This window comes from Molossus molossus, unplaced genomic scaffold (assembly GCF_014108415.1).
Source record: "Molossus molossus isolate mMolMol1 unplaced genomic scaffold, mMolMol1.p scaffold_m16_p_6, whole genome shotgun sequence".
Classification (NCBI taxonomy): Eukaryota; Metazoa; Chordata; class Mammalia; order Chiroptera; family Molossidae; genus Molossus; species Molossus molossus.
The window spans coordinates 78,033,161-78,047,843 of NW_023425399.1; the positions used below are offsets into that span (position 1 = coordinate 78,033,161).

At 38.5% G+C, this 14,683-nt stretch overlaps 1 protein-coding gene across 2 annotated transcripts in view; it reads right to left on the reverse strand.

Moving 5' to 3' along the window:
- ZNF521 (zinc finger protein 521) overlaps positions 1-14,683 on the reverse strand; it is a 292,135-nt gene that overhangs the window by 260,384 nt on the left and 17,068 nt on the right. For both annotated transcript variants that reach the window (XM_036245589.1, XM_036245587.1), the window contains exon 3: positions 1,470-1,649. In XM_036245589.1, coding sequence (XP_036101482.1) covers positions 1,470-1,649 — 180 coding nt within the window. The remainder of the gene's footprint in view (positions 1-1,469; positions 1,650-14,683) is intronic.

Here is a 14,683-nt window from a genome sequence, read left to right on the forward strand (position 1 = left end):
GCGCTGTGGTCATGTAAGAGAATGTATTTGTTCTTAGGAAATACACAGGATATATTTAGACGGGTATGATACCTGCAACCGTCTCAAATGGTCAAGAAAAAAAATGATGAAAGAGAGAGACAATGAATGATCAAGAAAATGGGGTCAAATGTAAACAACTGAGAATCAGGAAAATGTCATGGGAATTGCATGTAGTATTTTTTAAAATTGCTATAAATTTGGAATTCCATCAAAGTAAGTTTCTAAAAACCATAAAAAAATATGTACGTGGCCAATGTTTATATAAGTTTCATCAATTCTCATACTTGTGTTCCCAAAATGATAATGGGTCTTCTTTCTATGGCCGAATCAACCTACTCACTGCAATTCCTTCTTGAAGAACCACAGTGCACTTTAATAGAGAAGCCTTTTTAATTGGATTTAATCCAACACTTCCACAATAATCTGTGTCAGGAAATCTGGTTAAAATGGAACACCTATTAAAATCTTACTAAAATATCAATATCTGTGGAAAACAGTTGGAGAGCGACCTTGTCTAGTAAATACATTTCCTACACATGGTTAATTGAAGAAAAATGTGTGCTAGGAAAATAAAATAAAGAGAGAAAGAGATCTATAAACACACATACACACACAAGAGTAGTGTCAGCTTCAAATGGTAGGAGAAAAAGAACATGAATCTAAAAAACTCTCTCTAAATATCCCACCTAGTTTCATATGGCACGTTTTTGTAGGATATATTTTTAATGAGAGCAGAAATCGGGTAAAGCGAGTTTTTGTTTTCTCCAATGGTTCAGTTGAACATATCATGCTTCACGTCATTTTAAGTCTGATTCTTCCCATCAACTGCAGAGCAGAATAGCTTCTGTATTGTAGTGAGTCCCTACTGTGGGCCAAAGGCTCACAGGGTACAAGGGTAAAAACAACACAGTTCCTACCATCCATGGGCTTTCATTCCAATGAAACAGATGGAAAAGTTAACGCATACAGTCCAAACTGTGATATTTAAGAATAAGCATCTGACTATGGGAACACAAAAAGGCACTGAACTCAGGCAGAGAAGGATCAGTGAAAAATCCCTTGAGGAGATGACATGTAAACTAAAATAACCTAATGAATATTAACTTTCTTTGGAAAAAAAAAAAATTCGGAAGGTATTTTTAAACTTTATTTTAGCCACCCAATGTTAGCACCTACATGGTATCACTGTAATTTAAAAAAAAAAAAAATAGAAACTAAATATATCCATTAGCTATGAAAATCTAGGTACAGTTCAAATCTCAGGGCTGTGACACCGAGTTTGCTGTAAACCACCATCTGAGAATTCTTCCCGAAGCATTCTAGACTTACCTAGGTATTCAAGTGTAGGAGCAAAATAATTGGAAGGGGGGAAAAAGGAACACACTGGAAAAAATCAGAACTAGTAAGAGAACAGTAAGAGAAGACAAGAAGTGATAAGTATTGTTTACCTGTCAGCTGACATTGATTAATCTTGTGTTCTGTGATATCGCTCAGCGATTCGAACACCTGCAGGCAGCTGTCACAGCTGTGCACAGCCTCGTCCTCCAACTCCTCTCCGTCTTCCGGCCTCTTCTTACAGTCTAGTGCCTCTCCATCTTCAGTCTTGTCTTCAAGTTTACAGTTGGGGTCTGGGAAAAAAAAAATCAAGACTGTAAGTATAGGGTGTAAAGACAGGTTCTTTTAAAGTCACATTTAATCTTCTTGCTACCAAACACAGAAAAAACAATTCTCCTTGAAGCTGCGAGGTGAGGGCGTTACTGCAGATTTTATTACAGAAGAATCAAAAGTGAGTTTCCCTGAAATGTTTCATTCCATGATGACTGGAAGTTTGCCATTTCTCCTCCATTGTGCAGCCCCTTCCCCATCTCCTCTTTCAAGTAATTTGCCACCCTTAGTCTTTCAGGGGGTTTTGCTTAAAAAAAGAGATATAAATCACTTTCAAAATTAAACAGTCTCCAATGGAAAGAAAAAAGAAAACACTGTGCTTAAGAATGAATTCCTTTTCTGCTAAATATACTCCTTCACAGGAAATTACCAGAATTAGCCAAAAGTCTAGAATACGCTAAGCTAATTACCATAGGCACAAAATTGACCTTTACTTATAAATTGGTGAAAACACACAGTTATCCCATTATTTGCTAGAAAGCGATAGCAAAATAAGCTCTACCACACAGCCAAACATTCTTACAAACACAAATTCTAGCGTAAGTATATTGCTATGTCTCCTGTTCTTAAAATCAGCAACAAATAAAACAAAATATCCAAATAACAATTGTAAATTATAATCAACAATTTGATTTGGCACTATCAACATCAAAAGCTAATAATGGGAAAACTAAAAATAGTTCCATTCTAATCCTAAGCATGCTACATACATAGCAATGGGAAATAAGAGACTAGAAGGCAAGTAATGTTTTCAGTTAAAGCTCAATAAATATTTAAAATAGCTCTTGGTTCTTTATGCTGTCCTTTGACTTGTTTTAGAGAAGCACCCCCAAACTTCATGGCGCCTCTGCTCCTCGGTACACGAAAGCAGAGGTGGGAAGGGTGGGAGAGAGAGAATATGCCTCTTTAACGGTAATTAGGATAATGTAATCTATGACATAATTTATAAGACGATAATTTCTAATAGCAAAAAGTCCTCCAAAGTCAGAAACAATGTCTCAAAATAGAGTAGTTAATGAAATAGTTACAAATGAGGGGTATCAAAATACCTAAGAAACATGTAATGTATTCTCTGTAGTCAAACTTTTTTCAACATGAAATGTAAAATCAAGAATTCACAGAAACAAAATGAGTCGCAGTTTCTCAGAGAAGTCACTAAGTGTCTGCAATTCCTTCCTGCTATCTTGCATGGAACACACTTCTACAAACCTTACTACAAGTACCTATGTTCCCTCCTTGCTGGCAGTTGTGCCAAACCCTGTCTTCATTCTGTATCTGCAATAACCCTAACTGCATCACCACTCTACACGTGATTCACCGATGCCAAAGTCAACTTACATTTAACATATATAATATTCTCTTGGGTTGATTAAAAAAATGCAGAATTCCCATCCCAAAGAGCAAGTAGTATTGTTTGTTTGTTTGTTTGTTTTTTAAAAAGAACATAGTGTTTAAGTAAATTGGTAATTTGGGTTGATTTGCCATCTGGAAAATTATTATCTTAACACTTTGCACAGTGCCCATTTCAACATACTGGGGTTGAGATTGCTCGTTCTCGGGGGAGTAGTCACGGGGTCTTTTTTGTTTGTCTTGTACTTTGCCCAGCACAGCATCATGTTCAGGTGGGTGCTTGGTAAGTGTTATTTAGTGATGATGACAAAGTAAAGAAGGGGTAAAAGGCGTACATAAAAAGCCCTTTGCTGCTATTCTTTCTGTAAACAGGAACAGACCAGGTACTTCCAAATTAAAAAGCATCTTACACACCTACATTTTCCAAAATTGACATTTTATATGGTTCACCACGTTTGACTTTGCTGGTTTCAAATGTTTCATCTATAGCTACAGACATAACAAATGGGTGATGGTTGAAAGATGTCAAACAAACTATAACCAAGTGGTAAAATACTACCAAGTTACAGGGTAATTCAGGAAAATAAATAACTGTCCCAATTATGGCAAATTGCACCCCCACACACACACCGTTAAATACTTGTCGGAAGGTAACACGCACACACTGAATACTCTTAGTTGTTTAGTATGAGTTTCCAATTTCTCATAAAACTGACAGCACTCAGGGAGATGTGGGCGCTCAGTCTGAATTTTTATACCATTATTTAAATGCTACACATCAAGTTTGCAGGCCTATTTGTTTTTTAAATAAGGAGACACTGTGAATACTTTAAATAGTATGCAGAGAAAAAAGATAAAAACTCGCCTTCCTTATTATTCAAGAATGTGGACACTTTACACGAATCTAATATCAAACACATCACACAAACAGGAAGGCATACATGATGCTTTAGCTCCTCAAAGCTAAAGAACGACTCCCGTCCATGCGTCTGACACTGTGGCTGGTTATTAAAATGAGGGTCATTTTAACACTAATAAAAAATGTTTTTGTTTCCACTTCTGCATTTACAGATAGAACCCTTCGGGGACTGCAGTCAGTCAAGCTTACTTGCTTCTGCCGCAACTTTAGCATGCCTGCTCCAGCCAACTGGCGCGTCTGTTTGTAGGTCACCTCTTAAGAGGGGCCCTCTGGGGGGTGGGTGCGATTATAGCCTGTGATGCCTTGGCAAAATGAGTGCTGGAATCTCAGTCTCTCTCCTTGGAAGTAGTTTTTTTTTTTATCCAGTCTCCGCTTTCAAGAAGAATTCTTTCTCGTCCATTCAAAAGATGTGTTTATTTCTGTTATGGGTTTCTGTTCCTCGTGTCCGTTGATGTAGGAAGATTCTAGAAGGCTGACATTGTCAACCATTTCTTTCCCACAGGTGGCTACACTTCAATAATTGCACATGGCCTTAGTTATGTAGTTTTTATAAAGTCCATGGAGATCCAATCATAAAAAATAATTGTATTACTCTGCTAGCCATTCAAACCTCTGACTTCAACCTAAGGGGTTATAAATACAAGGTCCATGCCTGTAAGTACTGCCCTGCCCCCAACACCACTGCGAGAAGAACAATTGTTCTTCCAACTCTACTGTTGTGCTATAAACCCACCCAAAGGACAATGCTTTTAAATATCCACAGACAGCCTGCACTGGGACTACAAACCCCATTGTAGCTGCAGGCAATGCGCTCTGTCCTTTGCCCTAAAGGATGCCCACAAATGTGTTCCATCCATCACAGAGATCTCACCTGCACAACCAGCTTTCCGACTGATCCCTTCGAAAGGGTACCATGAAATGCTGGATTTACAGTGTCCTGACCTGGATAAAAGGCTTAATTTTGGAACAAAGAAACAATTATTATTACAAAAATGAAGGGCAGCTTTCTGTTTCCAATTTTGTTAACATTACTTATAAATGGAAATGTAAAAGAAGTCTGATTTTCTTCTTATTGTGTTCTCTGGCAGGTGGTTCTTTTCTTCTCATCCCTTCTCTTCGTGAGGGTTGTTATTGCTATAACTTGGTTTAATAAAATTACAACTTTGGGGAAAATGAAAAATTGCACTGGCTTAAAAGTGTTGGAGGCCATAAACCCTGGACTTCAATTAATTTCAAGTGTGGGATCAGTTTAAGGCCAACCAGCAGAAATTCTATTCTGTCCATGTAAAAATGAGGTTTCACCACATTTACTTTTTATAACCTATATAAAAGTCAAGTAAAAGTAATGAATATCTAAAAGCCATCTCAGTGGACTGGCAAAGACTATCTGTATTCTTGAAACTCATCTTACATATTTCTCCTTGTGCAACAAGGATCCCATGCCTGATCAAAGAGAAAATGTCAAACCATTGAGAAAACAGCCCAATTTCCAATCCATTTCACTGCCTACAAATGGACCTCCTTCCAAGCCACTTTTGCATGGAAAAGCACTGGCAAAAGAAAGAAAAACTCAGAGATCATGTGGTTATAATTATTACCAGGCAAGGAATATTTCTGCAGCTCAGTGGTAAAGTAAAACTCTGTCGCTCTCTGCTCCCAATAGTGTCCATCGCAAAACAACTGCCTCATTAAATCTCTGCAGTAAGATTAATATGCCGTAGCTGCACTACATTTATAACTTGGTACTTTATAAAAAGCACATTTAATGGTAAGAGCCAGAGCCTAGATACAAAGTATTACTATAAAAACTCCTGGCAGCCAGTACACAGTGCAGGCCCTCTGTCCTCCTTGCAGGAGATATAAATGAGGCTTTTCCTGGTTCATTCCAAGCCTGAAGCCTTACCTTAAAAACCAGAGTCAGTTTTTATGAGAGTAGCAGAAACACAAGATTCTGGGGATGATGTAAATATGAATGCAAGAAGATTACTTAACAACTAAAATTGGCAAGAGATGAATGAACCCAAAATTTCCTCTTAAACACACACACACACACACACACACACACACACACACACTCACACATACAAACTGTTGGACCATTTCCCAACAGTTTGTTCTCTGGTCAAAGCCAGTTTTTCACCAAATTAAACAACCATGGTATGAATTACTCAATGTAAAATCTACCCATACCGTGCCAGTTAAGTTCAAGAAGCTACCAACTAAAAAATGTATACTGCCTTAAAAAAAAAAAAAAGGCAAAAACAAGCTTTGCCTTCTTTGTGATGACCATGACCTTCTAGATCTTAATGACCTAAAACTACAGAAAATAAATGTTCAAGAAAAATGTTCCAGAAAACATTACATGACTAGCAGACTAGTACAGATAGAATGTTTCTGTTATTTAGAAAGCTGCTCTTCAGTTCTTTCTTCCAAGGACAGCTTCTGAAAATAAAAAGTGTTAAAACCCAGTGTCTTATTTTCAGAAACTCTAAGATAAACAAGTAAACAAATAATTTAAACAAATATGTTCTAAGCTCACCCCCCCCCCATCACTATAAATGAGGCACCTCAGGGTACCAGTCATCTGTCATCTTGTGCCAAATAACTACTAATTGTCTAATGTTGTTTGTAAAGTTCACATGTGTACACATAACCAGCCTTCCAGGGTGGGCTGACATACTTAGAAGTCCTGTGCTTAGAAAGAAAATCAGATACTATCTGTTCAGAGCAAACCATGTCTGAAAGTACTCCTCCCCTACAAGTATGTTCAAATCGCGCTCACTGATTTCCCTTCCTACTTTTCAACAACACAGGAACAGTCACCTTCAGGCTGCAAAGAGTTAACAAGGAGCACAAAGCCTTCCTAGTTTTCAAAAACCAAAGGGCGGGATCATTATTTTGTGCTTTCTGGGCTCTGGATGTGCATTCTAACTTAAATCCCCTAAGATGAAAACAGATTTAGGGAAAATAAATCGCACACTGTTATAAAACGGCAACTAGCTCTAATGAAGGAATGCAACACTGCCAGACTGTGCAGCCGTCTGGCCCACGCCCGCCTGCTGGTCTGCAGCCTCATTTTTTTTCTACTGTCAAGAAAAGGTAAACAAACAAAACAAAAACAAAAACAAAAACGATTGGTGTGGTGGCTGAGGGGGGGGGGGGTGTGGCTAAGGAGGAGCATCCCAAACCTAGGCAGGAGAGTGATGGCAATCCCAGGCAGAGACCTGGCTGGACCCAATGAGTCCAAAGAGCGCATGTGGTCAAGGATGAAAATGTGCTCTTTTTATTTTTTCTCCAATGTTTATTTTCTATCCAGTCTATTCTCTAAAAGTCGTTACATTATTTCACAGAGGGAAAGAAAAGAAAAAAATATATTTTTTTCATGTACTTGTTTTTTCCTTTGTCTATAAAATCTTCTCAGGCAGAGTGATCTCTGTATTAAACAAACCACACTGTTGAAGTTTAGAATATCTGAGATTTTATTTGTTCTATGGGTCTGCCATGGTCCTTTAAGACCAAAGAGAAAAATCACAGATGCACTATTATCACTTGCTAAACGTAAATTCATTACCACTCTTCACCTACAATGAAATTCCTTGCAGGAGGGTGAGTGGAAGGAAAGAAATTAGCCTTGGGAGAGGTTGTACACACACACTTTGGAAGCAAATAAAAAGTTTCTCCTCTTCCAATTAGAACCCAAATTTCTTCTTCTCCTTAGTCCCTCTTTATCTTTACCATGAAATTTAGAAGAAAGCAGTATCAGCACTCCAACTAAAGTGTTATTTATACACGTTCTTGCCGCCCTGGCTGGTTTGGCTCAGTGGTTAGAGCGTCAGCCTGTGGACTCAAGGGCCTCAGGTTTGATTCTGGTCAAGGGCATGTACCCAGGTCGCAGGTTTAATCCTCAGCCCCTGTTGGGGTCGTGCAGGAGGCAACCAATCAGTGTGTCTCTCTCACATCAATGTTTCTCTCTCTCCCTCCCTTCCACTTTCTCTTAAAATCAATGGAAAAAGACCCTCAGGTAAGGATTAACAAAAAAATAATTAAAAAAAAATATTCCTGCCTTAGAGTCATTTAACCTTTAAACTGAATTACTATAGCTGCCTGGTCGCAACTTCAGTAAACGACATTTTTACTGAGCACCTAGACAGTAATAGACATGTGACCAAGGCCCTGAAGATGGAAAGTCTAACACCAGCAATTTTCAACCTTTTTCATCTCATGGCACATATAAACTAATTACTAAGATTCTATGGGACACCAAAAAATATATACATTTTTTGCTGATCTAAAAAAAAAAAAAAACCTGGTATAATTTTTATTGATTTCTAAAATAATAATAATAATAAAATAGTAATTACCTACCCTTTTTGGTTCAAAGTAAATTTTTTAAAAATCAGGTGCCTATACATGTATATACGCATTTCTGGTACCAAGAATTAACCAATCAGACACAATCTTATTATGTGATGTGTCTAATAAGGTACAACTCCATTTTATGACCTATATATTTATGGTTCAAGACAGGGCATTCACACAGATGGTTTTGTTGTGTTGGCTGTTGACATTTTTTTTTTTATTTGACAATCTAAGGGAAAAAAGGTCAGTACTGCATGTTTTAAAAATTCTTGCGGCACATCGGTTTAAAATCACTGGTCTAAGACTCTGCCGCAGCAAAGCTTCTCCACGGGCAGGTCAAAAGTGGGTTCAGGTATCAAAGGATCCTGACCCTTTCAGCCCTCGAAGTGGCCAGGTACAGCTTGGGGTGCCTGCAAACTGCAGCCCTGTGGCCTCTCCACTTACCCAAGTGTGCCATTCGAAACATCATTTTCCTGCATATGCCATGACATGAGACGAGCAGGCAAGCAGCGGTGCGGGGCGGATGAGTAAATCACCGACGGCAGAAGGCAGGATAAGTACCCAGATGCAGGAACCCGCAGACAAGGGGTATTGAAATCAGATGGGCAGAGCAGGAAAACTGTATCCAAGAAAGTCAGCTTGGGCGAAGCGTTAAACATAGACAGCACTGAGGACAAGTAGAAAATGGTTCTCCAAACAGAGGAAACATATGTACAAGCACAAAACAACATGATGCCTTCTGGGAAGTGAGGGTTCTTCTGTGCTGTTCGAATGAGGGGCACTGCATAGAGTGGAAAAAAAGGGGAGCAGTGGCAGGGAGCAGAGGCAGGGACCCGGCTGCAAGAGTGGCTAGATATGAAAGAACTACTGTGTTCTGTTCAAATGTTAACCTCAGTGCTATGAGAAGTCACTGGAGGAATTAAAGACGACGGACAGTGTTCACATTTTAGAAAGACGCGCCCACTGGTGACTGAGAGGATGGGGGAGCAAGAGAGCAGCCCTGGAAGCAGGGAGACCTGCCTGAAAGCTATTACATCGTGCAGGAACAAGGTGGAGTCAGTGGCAGAATGGAAGTAATGGGGAGCCCCTACAGAAACACGATCTAGAGGATGTGGGACTACTGTTGGCATGAGGAGAGGAGAGCTGTCACTGGTTGCCAGGCATCGGGCGTGGCGGAGCCATTCCTAGAGATGAACGTGTGATCTTGGTTTTAACTGGTGTATTAATCAAGGCTAACGACTTGCTTCTGTCACTCTTTTCACACCCAGCTTTCCCCTTTTGTCCATCATCGCAATAAAGCCACGCTGGAGAAAGACTGGACAGAAATACAGAATCACAGCAGATAAATTTTTAATCTAGTATAAGAGATTTACAAGGGCCCCAAAGACACTTCTTGGGACTTAGGAGATTTTTTGTGAGATTCCTTTTACTTTAGTCATATTTCAAACGCAAACAAAGCCAGGGAAAAATAATTGCAGAATTTGATTCTGCTATCTCTTTATTCTGTCTTTAAAAAAAAAAAAGCATTAACCATTCATTTTTACTAACGTGACTCTACATGTAGTTCACAATCCTTTTCACAAGACAAAGTATTAACACTAGATCACTGATTTTAATAATGTAAAACCCAAATAAATATATTAAAACCTTTATTTTAAAGAGGAGAGCCTTTCTGGAAGAGACTAGAGTAAGAACCATAGAGAATGATGACAAATCAACAGGACAAATATTAGATGGAAAAAGACTAAAATGGATACAGAAATTCAGTATCACCTAGCCAAAAAATTAAGAAAAAAGTCTCCTACCGAAGTTTTTTTTTCTAAATAAAGAATTTACAGTGAACTACCCAATGTCTTTTTGTCCTTTGTTGTTTTGTTCTGCTTTGTTTGGGGAGACTTTTTGGCATATAACTTTCTGATTGCCGTATCTGAGACTTTTCACTCTACTAACTATGCGGATGCCTTCATGTCCAACTTTGCTGGTTAACTGTGAAGGGGCTGTTGACACATCTGAATCTGGTACAGTCCCTAACTCCCTACAAAACTAACAAAGCCAACTTCTACATCCCTCTGCTCAATCTTAAACCAAGCCTCACGAACCCGTTCTTCCATTTTATATAAGAAAAATATTCTCAAAAAATATTTTTAACATCCAGATATACAAGTGCTGATGTCTCTACAGCAAAGTGATTTTAAACTGCTAAAACTCCACTTTGGAGAAAAGCAAAGTATTAAAAAGCATGTATGTGTAGTCTTTAGCACACAACGACCAGATAAGAGTGAAAAATGCTTCTTAGAACAAATACAATAATAAATGAAACCTATTGGAATTTAGTATTTAGACATTTGAATGTTTAGAAAAGGGTCTCATTCTTTTCTCTTTAAATGTAGTAAGCTATGCTACTATAGCATTATTCCACCCAGCAAAATAACATCTGGGGCAGAAAAGCCTTTGTGTTCCAGACACCATACTTGCTGATATTTTTATCAACTGTTACTGCTTCAGCTATTTTCAATAACACCAATGCACTTGTAACAATATTTCTGAATTGGACACTTAAAGTTAACTATCTTAACAATTACTAAAATACAGCTTAGGGAGAAAGTGCTTTGTCTTAAACAAGAAACATTGACTTGCTGTCAGGTAACAGTACTTTTCTCTTTGCGCTTTTGCATTTTTAGAAGATAAAATCCAATCTCATTCACAAAAATCATTCCAATATTATTAACCAATTTTCTCAATTAGTAACTTTACATTTTTTGTTAATTTGGGAAGTTCTTCTTCTCAATGTTAATGATGTATTTGAAATGCAGAGACAACCAGATTTGTCTAAATGGAATCATGTCACCCAGAAACATAAAAACTTTGCTTTTTTTTTTTTTTTACCCTTCAGCAGTTCCAACTGGTTCTCAAACAAACTGGGGATCAAACTACTATTAAAATAAAGTGAGCCCTGTCTGGTTTGGCTCAGCGGTTAGAACGTCAGCCTGCGGTCCAGAGAGACCCGGGTTCGGTTCCCGCTAAGGGCACATACCTCAGTTGCAGTTTGTCCCCAGCCTTGGTTGGGTCGTGCGGGTAGCAACCACTCGATGTGTCCCTTTCATGTCGATGTTTCTCTCTCTCTCTCTCTCCCTCGCTCTCCCTCCCACTCTATCTGGACAAAAAATGAAAAAATGTCCTCGAGTAAGGATAAAAACAATAAAATAAAATAAAAATAAACAAAATAAAGTGAAAAATAATTTGAAAACAAAATTTTTAAAGTTTTTTTTTTTCTTTTCTTCCCTGGCACATAGCAAGTGGAAGGCCCATATTTCTAAGAAGCATCCCATTGAGGAAGATAAGGAAGTAGTTTCTGAACAACTGCTTTGGTAACATAATGGCTCAGCAAAAGGGAGAGAAAAAAGAAAAATCCTATAAAATAAGGTACATGTTTGTATAATAAAAGATCAAAGCAAGAAATGAGGCTGTGATTTATAAGCTATTACAAAACACAAGAAAATGTATGTACAATTAGAAAAAAATTCATTTTGTTCTCCTCTCGTTGGGCTAATAAATTAAAAAATACATGCAACCCTAAATGGCTAAGGTTCCTTCAGCCTGATAAACAAAACAAGAAAAGCCACACAACCAAAAATAAACCATAAAAATAAATCATTATTGATTTAATACCATTTCTGTCACACTTTCCTGAAGAAATCTGAAACAAAGAAAATGTAAGAGTATCATTTTTAACTTTTTAACTGCACTTTTTATTTCCTGAAACACAACAATTCCTTAAGTTTCCAAGAGTTTAATGTTTCTCTTTAGTTTTAACTTCATCTCGCCAAACACCAGACTTTCAAAATGCACTTTTCCTACACAATGACAACCCTGCCAAAGCGCATTTGATCTACATGTATCTGCAGACGAGTAATAAAGACACCGGTGCCATTAGCATAATCAATACACAATTTACAGAGCTACCCAGATAGAACTGAAAGTGGACGTGTATGCCATTATCTCAGTAACTATAAATTAATAGACGTTTGTGGGAATATGTTCCCACTTACAGTGTTTCAATCCTGATTTGTCAAGACAGTGTGAGCATATAATAAATATTTTTATAGTATATATGTTACATATTCACAGAATTTTTAAGTGATGATTTACTATCAGATAATCTATAAATATGTATAAAGTAAAATCAGCTAAATCAATCACACAGAGGAGAATGGCTGATAAACACTCATATATATTATTTTGTTTTTTCACCATGTGATTTAATAAGCAGATATAGATAGATAGATATGTATTGAAACATAATTTCAGTGAATATATGTGGAGAAAGGACATGTTCTCAAATAATGAGCCAAACAGAAAGGGCCAGATCTCATCCTGTTTTCTTAAAAGAATAATAAGGAAATTAATCTCGTCAATTCTACTGCTGCCTATAATTTTGAATCCAGCCTTTTTGATTTTATATTTAGCCAGAAAAGCATATGCCATCTCTGCAGTACTGTCTATGACATAAGAATTGGAGTCAATCTTGAGGGGAATGGTGACAGGTCATACCCAACTCCATCCACAAATGACATTAATGTCCTACCAGTACTCGGGACAACCATCCCCAACAGGTGTGTGCCCACCTCCTCACAGCAATAAAGAACATTTGTATGAAAAAGTGGCATGTTTCAAAAGAAAGAAAACAGACCTTGCTTCAGGATGGAATCTGCCAGTGGGAAATAATTTGGTTTCCCCAGCATCTCCCACAGTGTATTTAAAATGGCCAATGTGCCCAGCTAGTGTGGATTGAGTGTTGTCCCATGGACTGAGAGGTCCTGGTTCGGTTCTTAATCAAGGGCACGTGCCCAGGTTGCAGGCTCGATCCCCAGTGGGAGGGGGGGCATGCAGGAGGCAGCCAATTGATGTCTCTCTCTCACATTAATGTTTCTACCTCTCCCTTCCTCTCTCTCTAAAAAAAACAATAAAATGGCCAATGTGACATACCAGGAGCCTATTCAACCAAAGTCAGACCTGTCAATATAATTTTGTAGTACAAGCACCATTCACTTTTTCCTATAACTCAGAGCTGGTGGGCTCCACCCAGGCAAATCTGGCCTTTGAATGAGAGCATCAAGAGGAAAATCTTTGAACGTCTACTCAACTTCTGTACCGAGGTGTTTCTGCCTACACCAGCAAAGGGAAGACACTCCGGCATCCCTCACTCCAGCACCCCACAACCACCTCCGCTAAAGTCCCTTCCACATCAGCTCTCGGAGGCATGCAATTCTTTAGCAGAAGCCAAAGCCTTTAACCAAAAATTTGGGATGTGTCAGGTTTCCACAGCTTTCAATTCTCTCTCAGGTATAACTAATATAATGTCATATTTTTCTTACAGAAATAACTTTTTTGGGGGGTAGACGAGGGGAGGGACTTAAGATCTAAATGCTTAAGCACCAGTGGAGAGATATGGTGTCCAGAAGATCAATTATGTCCACCTCTTGATTTGTTTTAACATGGACCCTGGCTTCTTTTATTTGAAAATTATGAAATTCAAGACTGACCATTTTCAAGTCAGGAAGTCTACATTCTCTTTCTACGTTAGCCATGCTAATTGGATGAGCACAGTACCTGTGCCTCAGTTTCCATATGTGTAAAATGGGGATAATGATAACTAACACAAGATTCTCTTAAGATCAGATGAAACAAATACACAGTATCTTTGGAAACATTAAATAGATGCCCAATTTGCATAAAGAATGAACTCACCTCTCCTCCAGCTCCATTACCCACCTCTTATTTGAGAGAATGGTTCCTATGAGTTGGATATAAAAACTTACAGCATTCCTCTTAGGCTTTCTCCAGAAGGAGAAAGATTTTCTGCTCCACACAAAGAGGCAGGCAGCTACAGAACTGTGTCACCCCTCAGGACTTTGCAGAAGAGGGACAGACAAAGAAGACAAGATGTGCCTATGTCCTCAGTGTCCCCATGAACCTCATCTAGAATGAAAAGCTGTTACTAGTTAGTAACCTCCTAAGAGCAGTAACCTCCTGTAAAGCCTCTCACATTTGTTAACCCAATACATCAGTTGTGTGAAGTAGATTCTTACCATGTTATTGGTGAGAAAACTGAGGCTTAGAGAGGTTCAATGACATACAGGATTCAAGCGTAGGTCCACCGAGTCCCTCAGGTCACCTCACTGGGACAAGATGATTGTGCATATAGGACCAGAAACCTGAGACCCTGACACCTAAAACTAGAAAAAGGAAGGGACTCTTACATAGCAGTGGACCCAAGATTTGGGCTTTTGTAAAGAGTCTGAGTGGGAGGGGAAGGTCACTTTCCTTTCATAGTTTAAAATGTGTACAGCCACGAAAGGTCATTCCTAG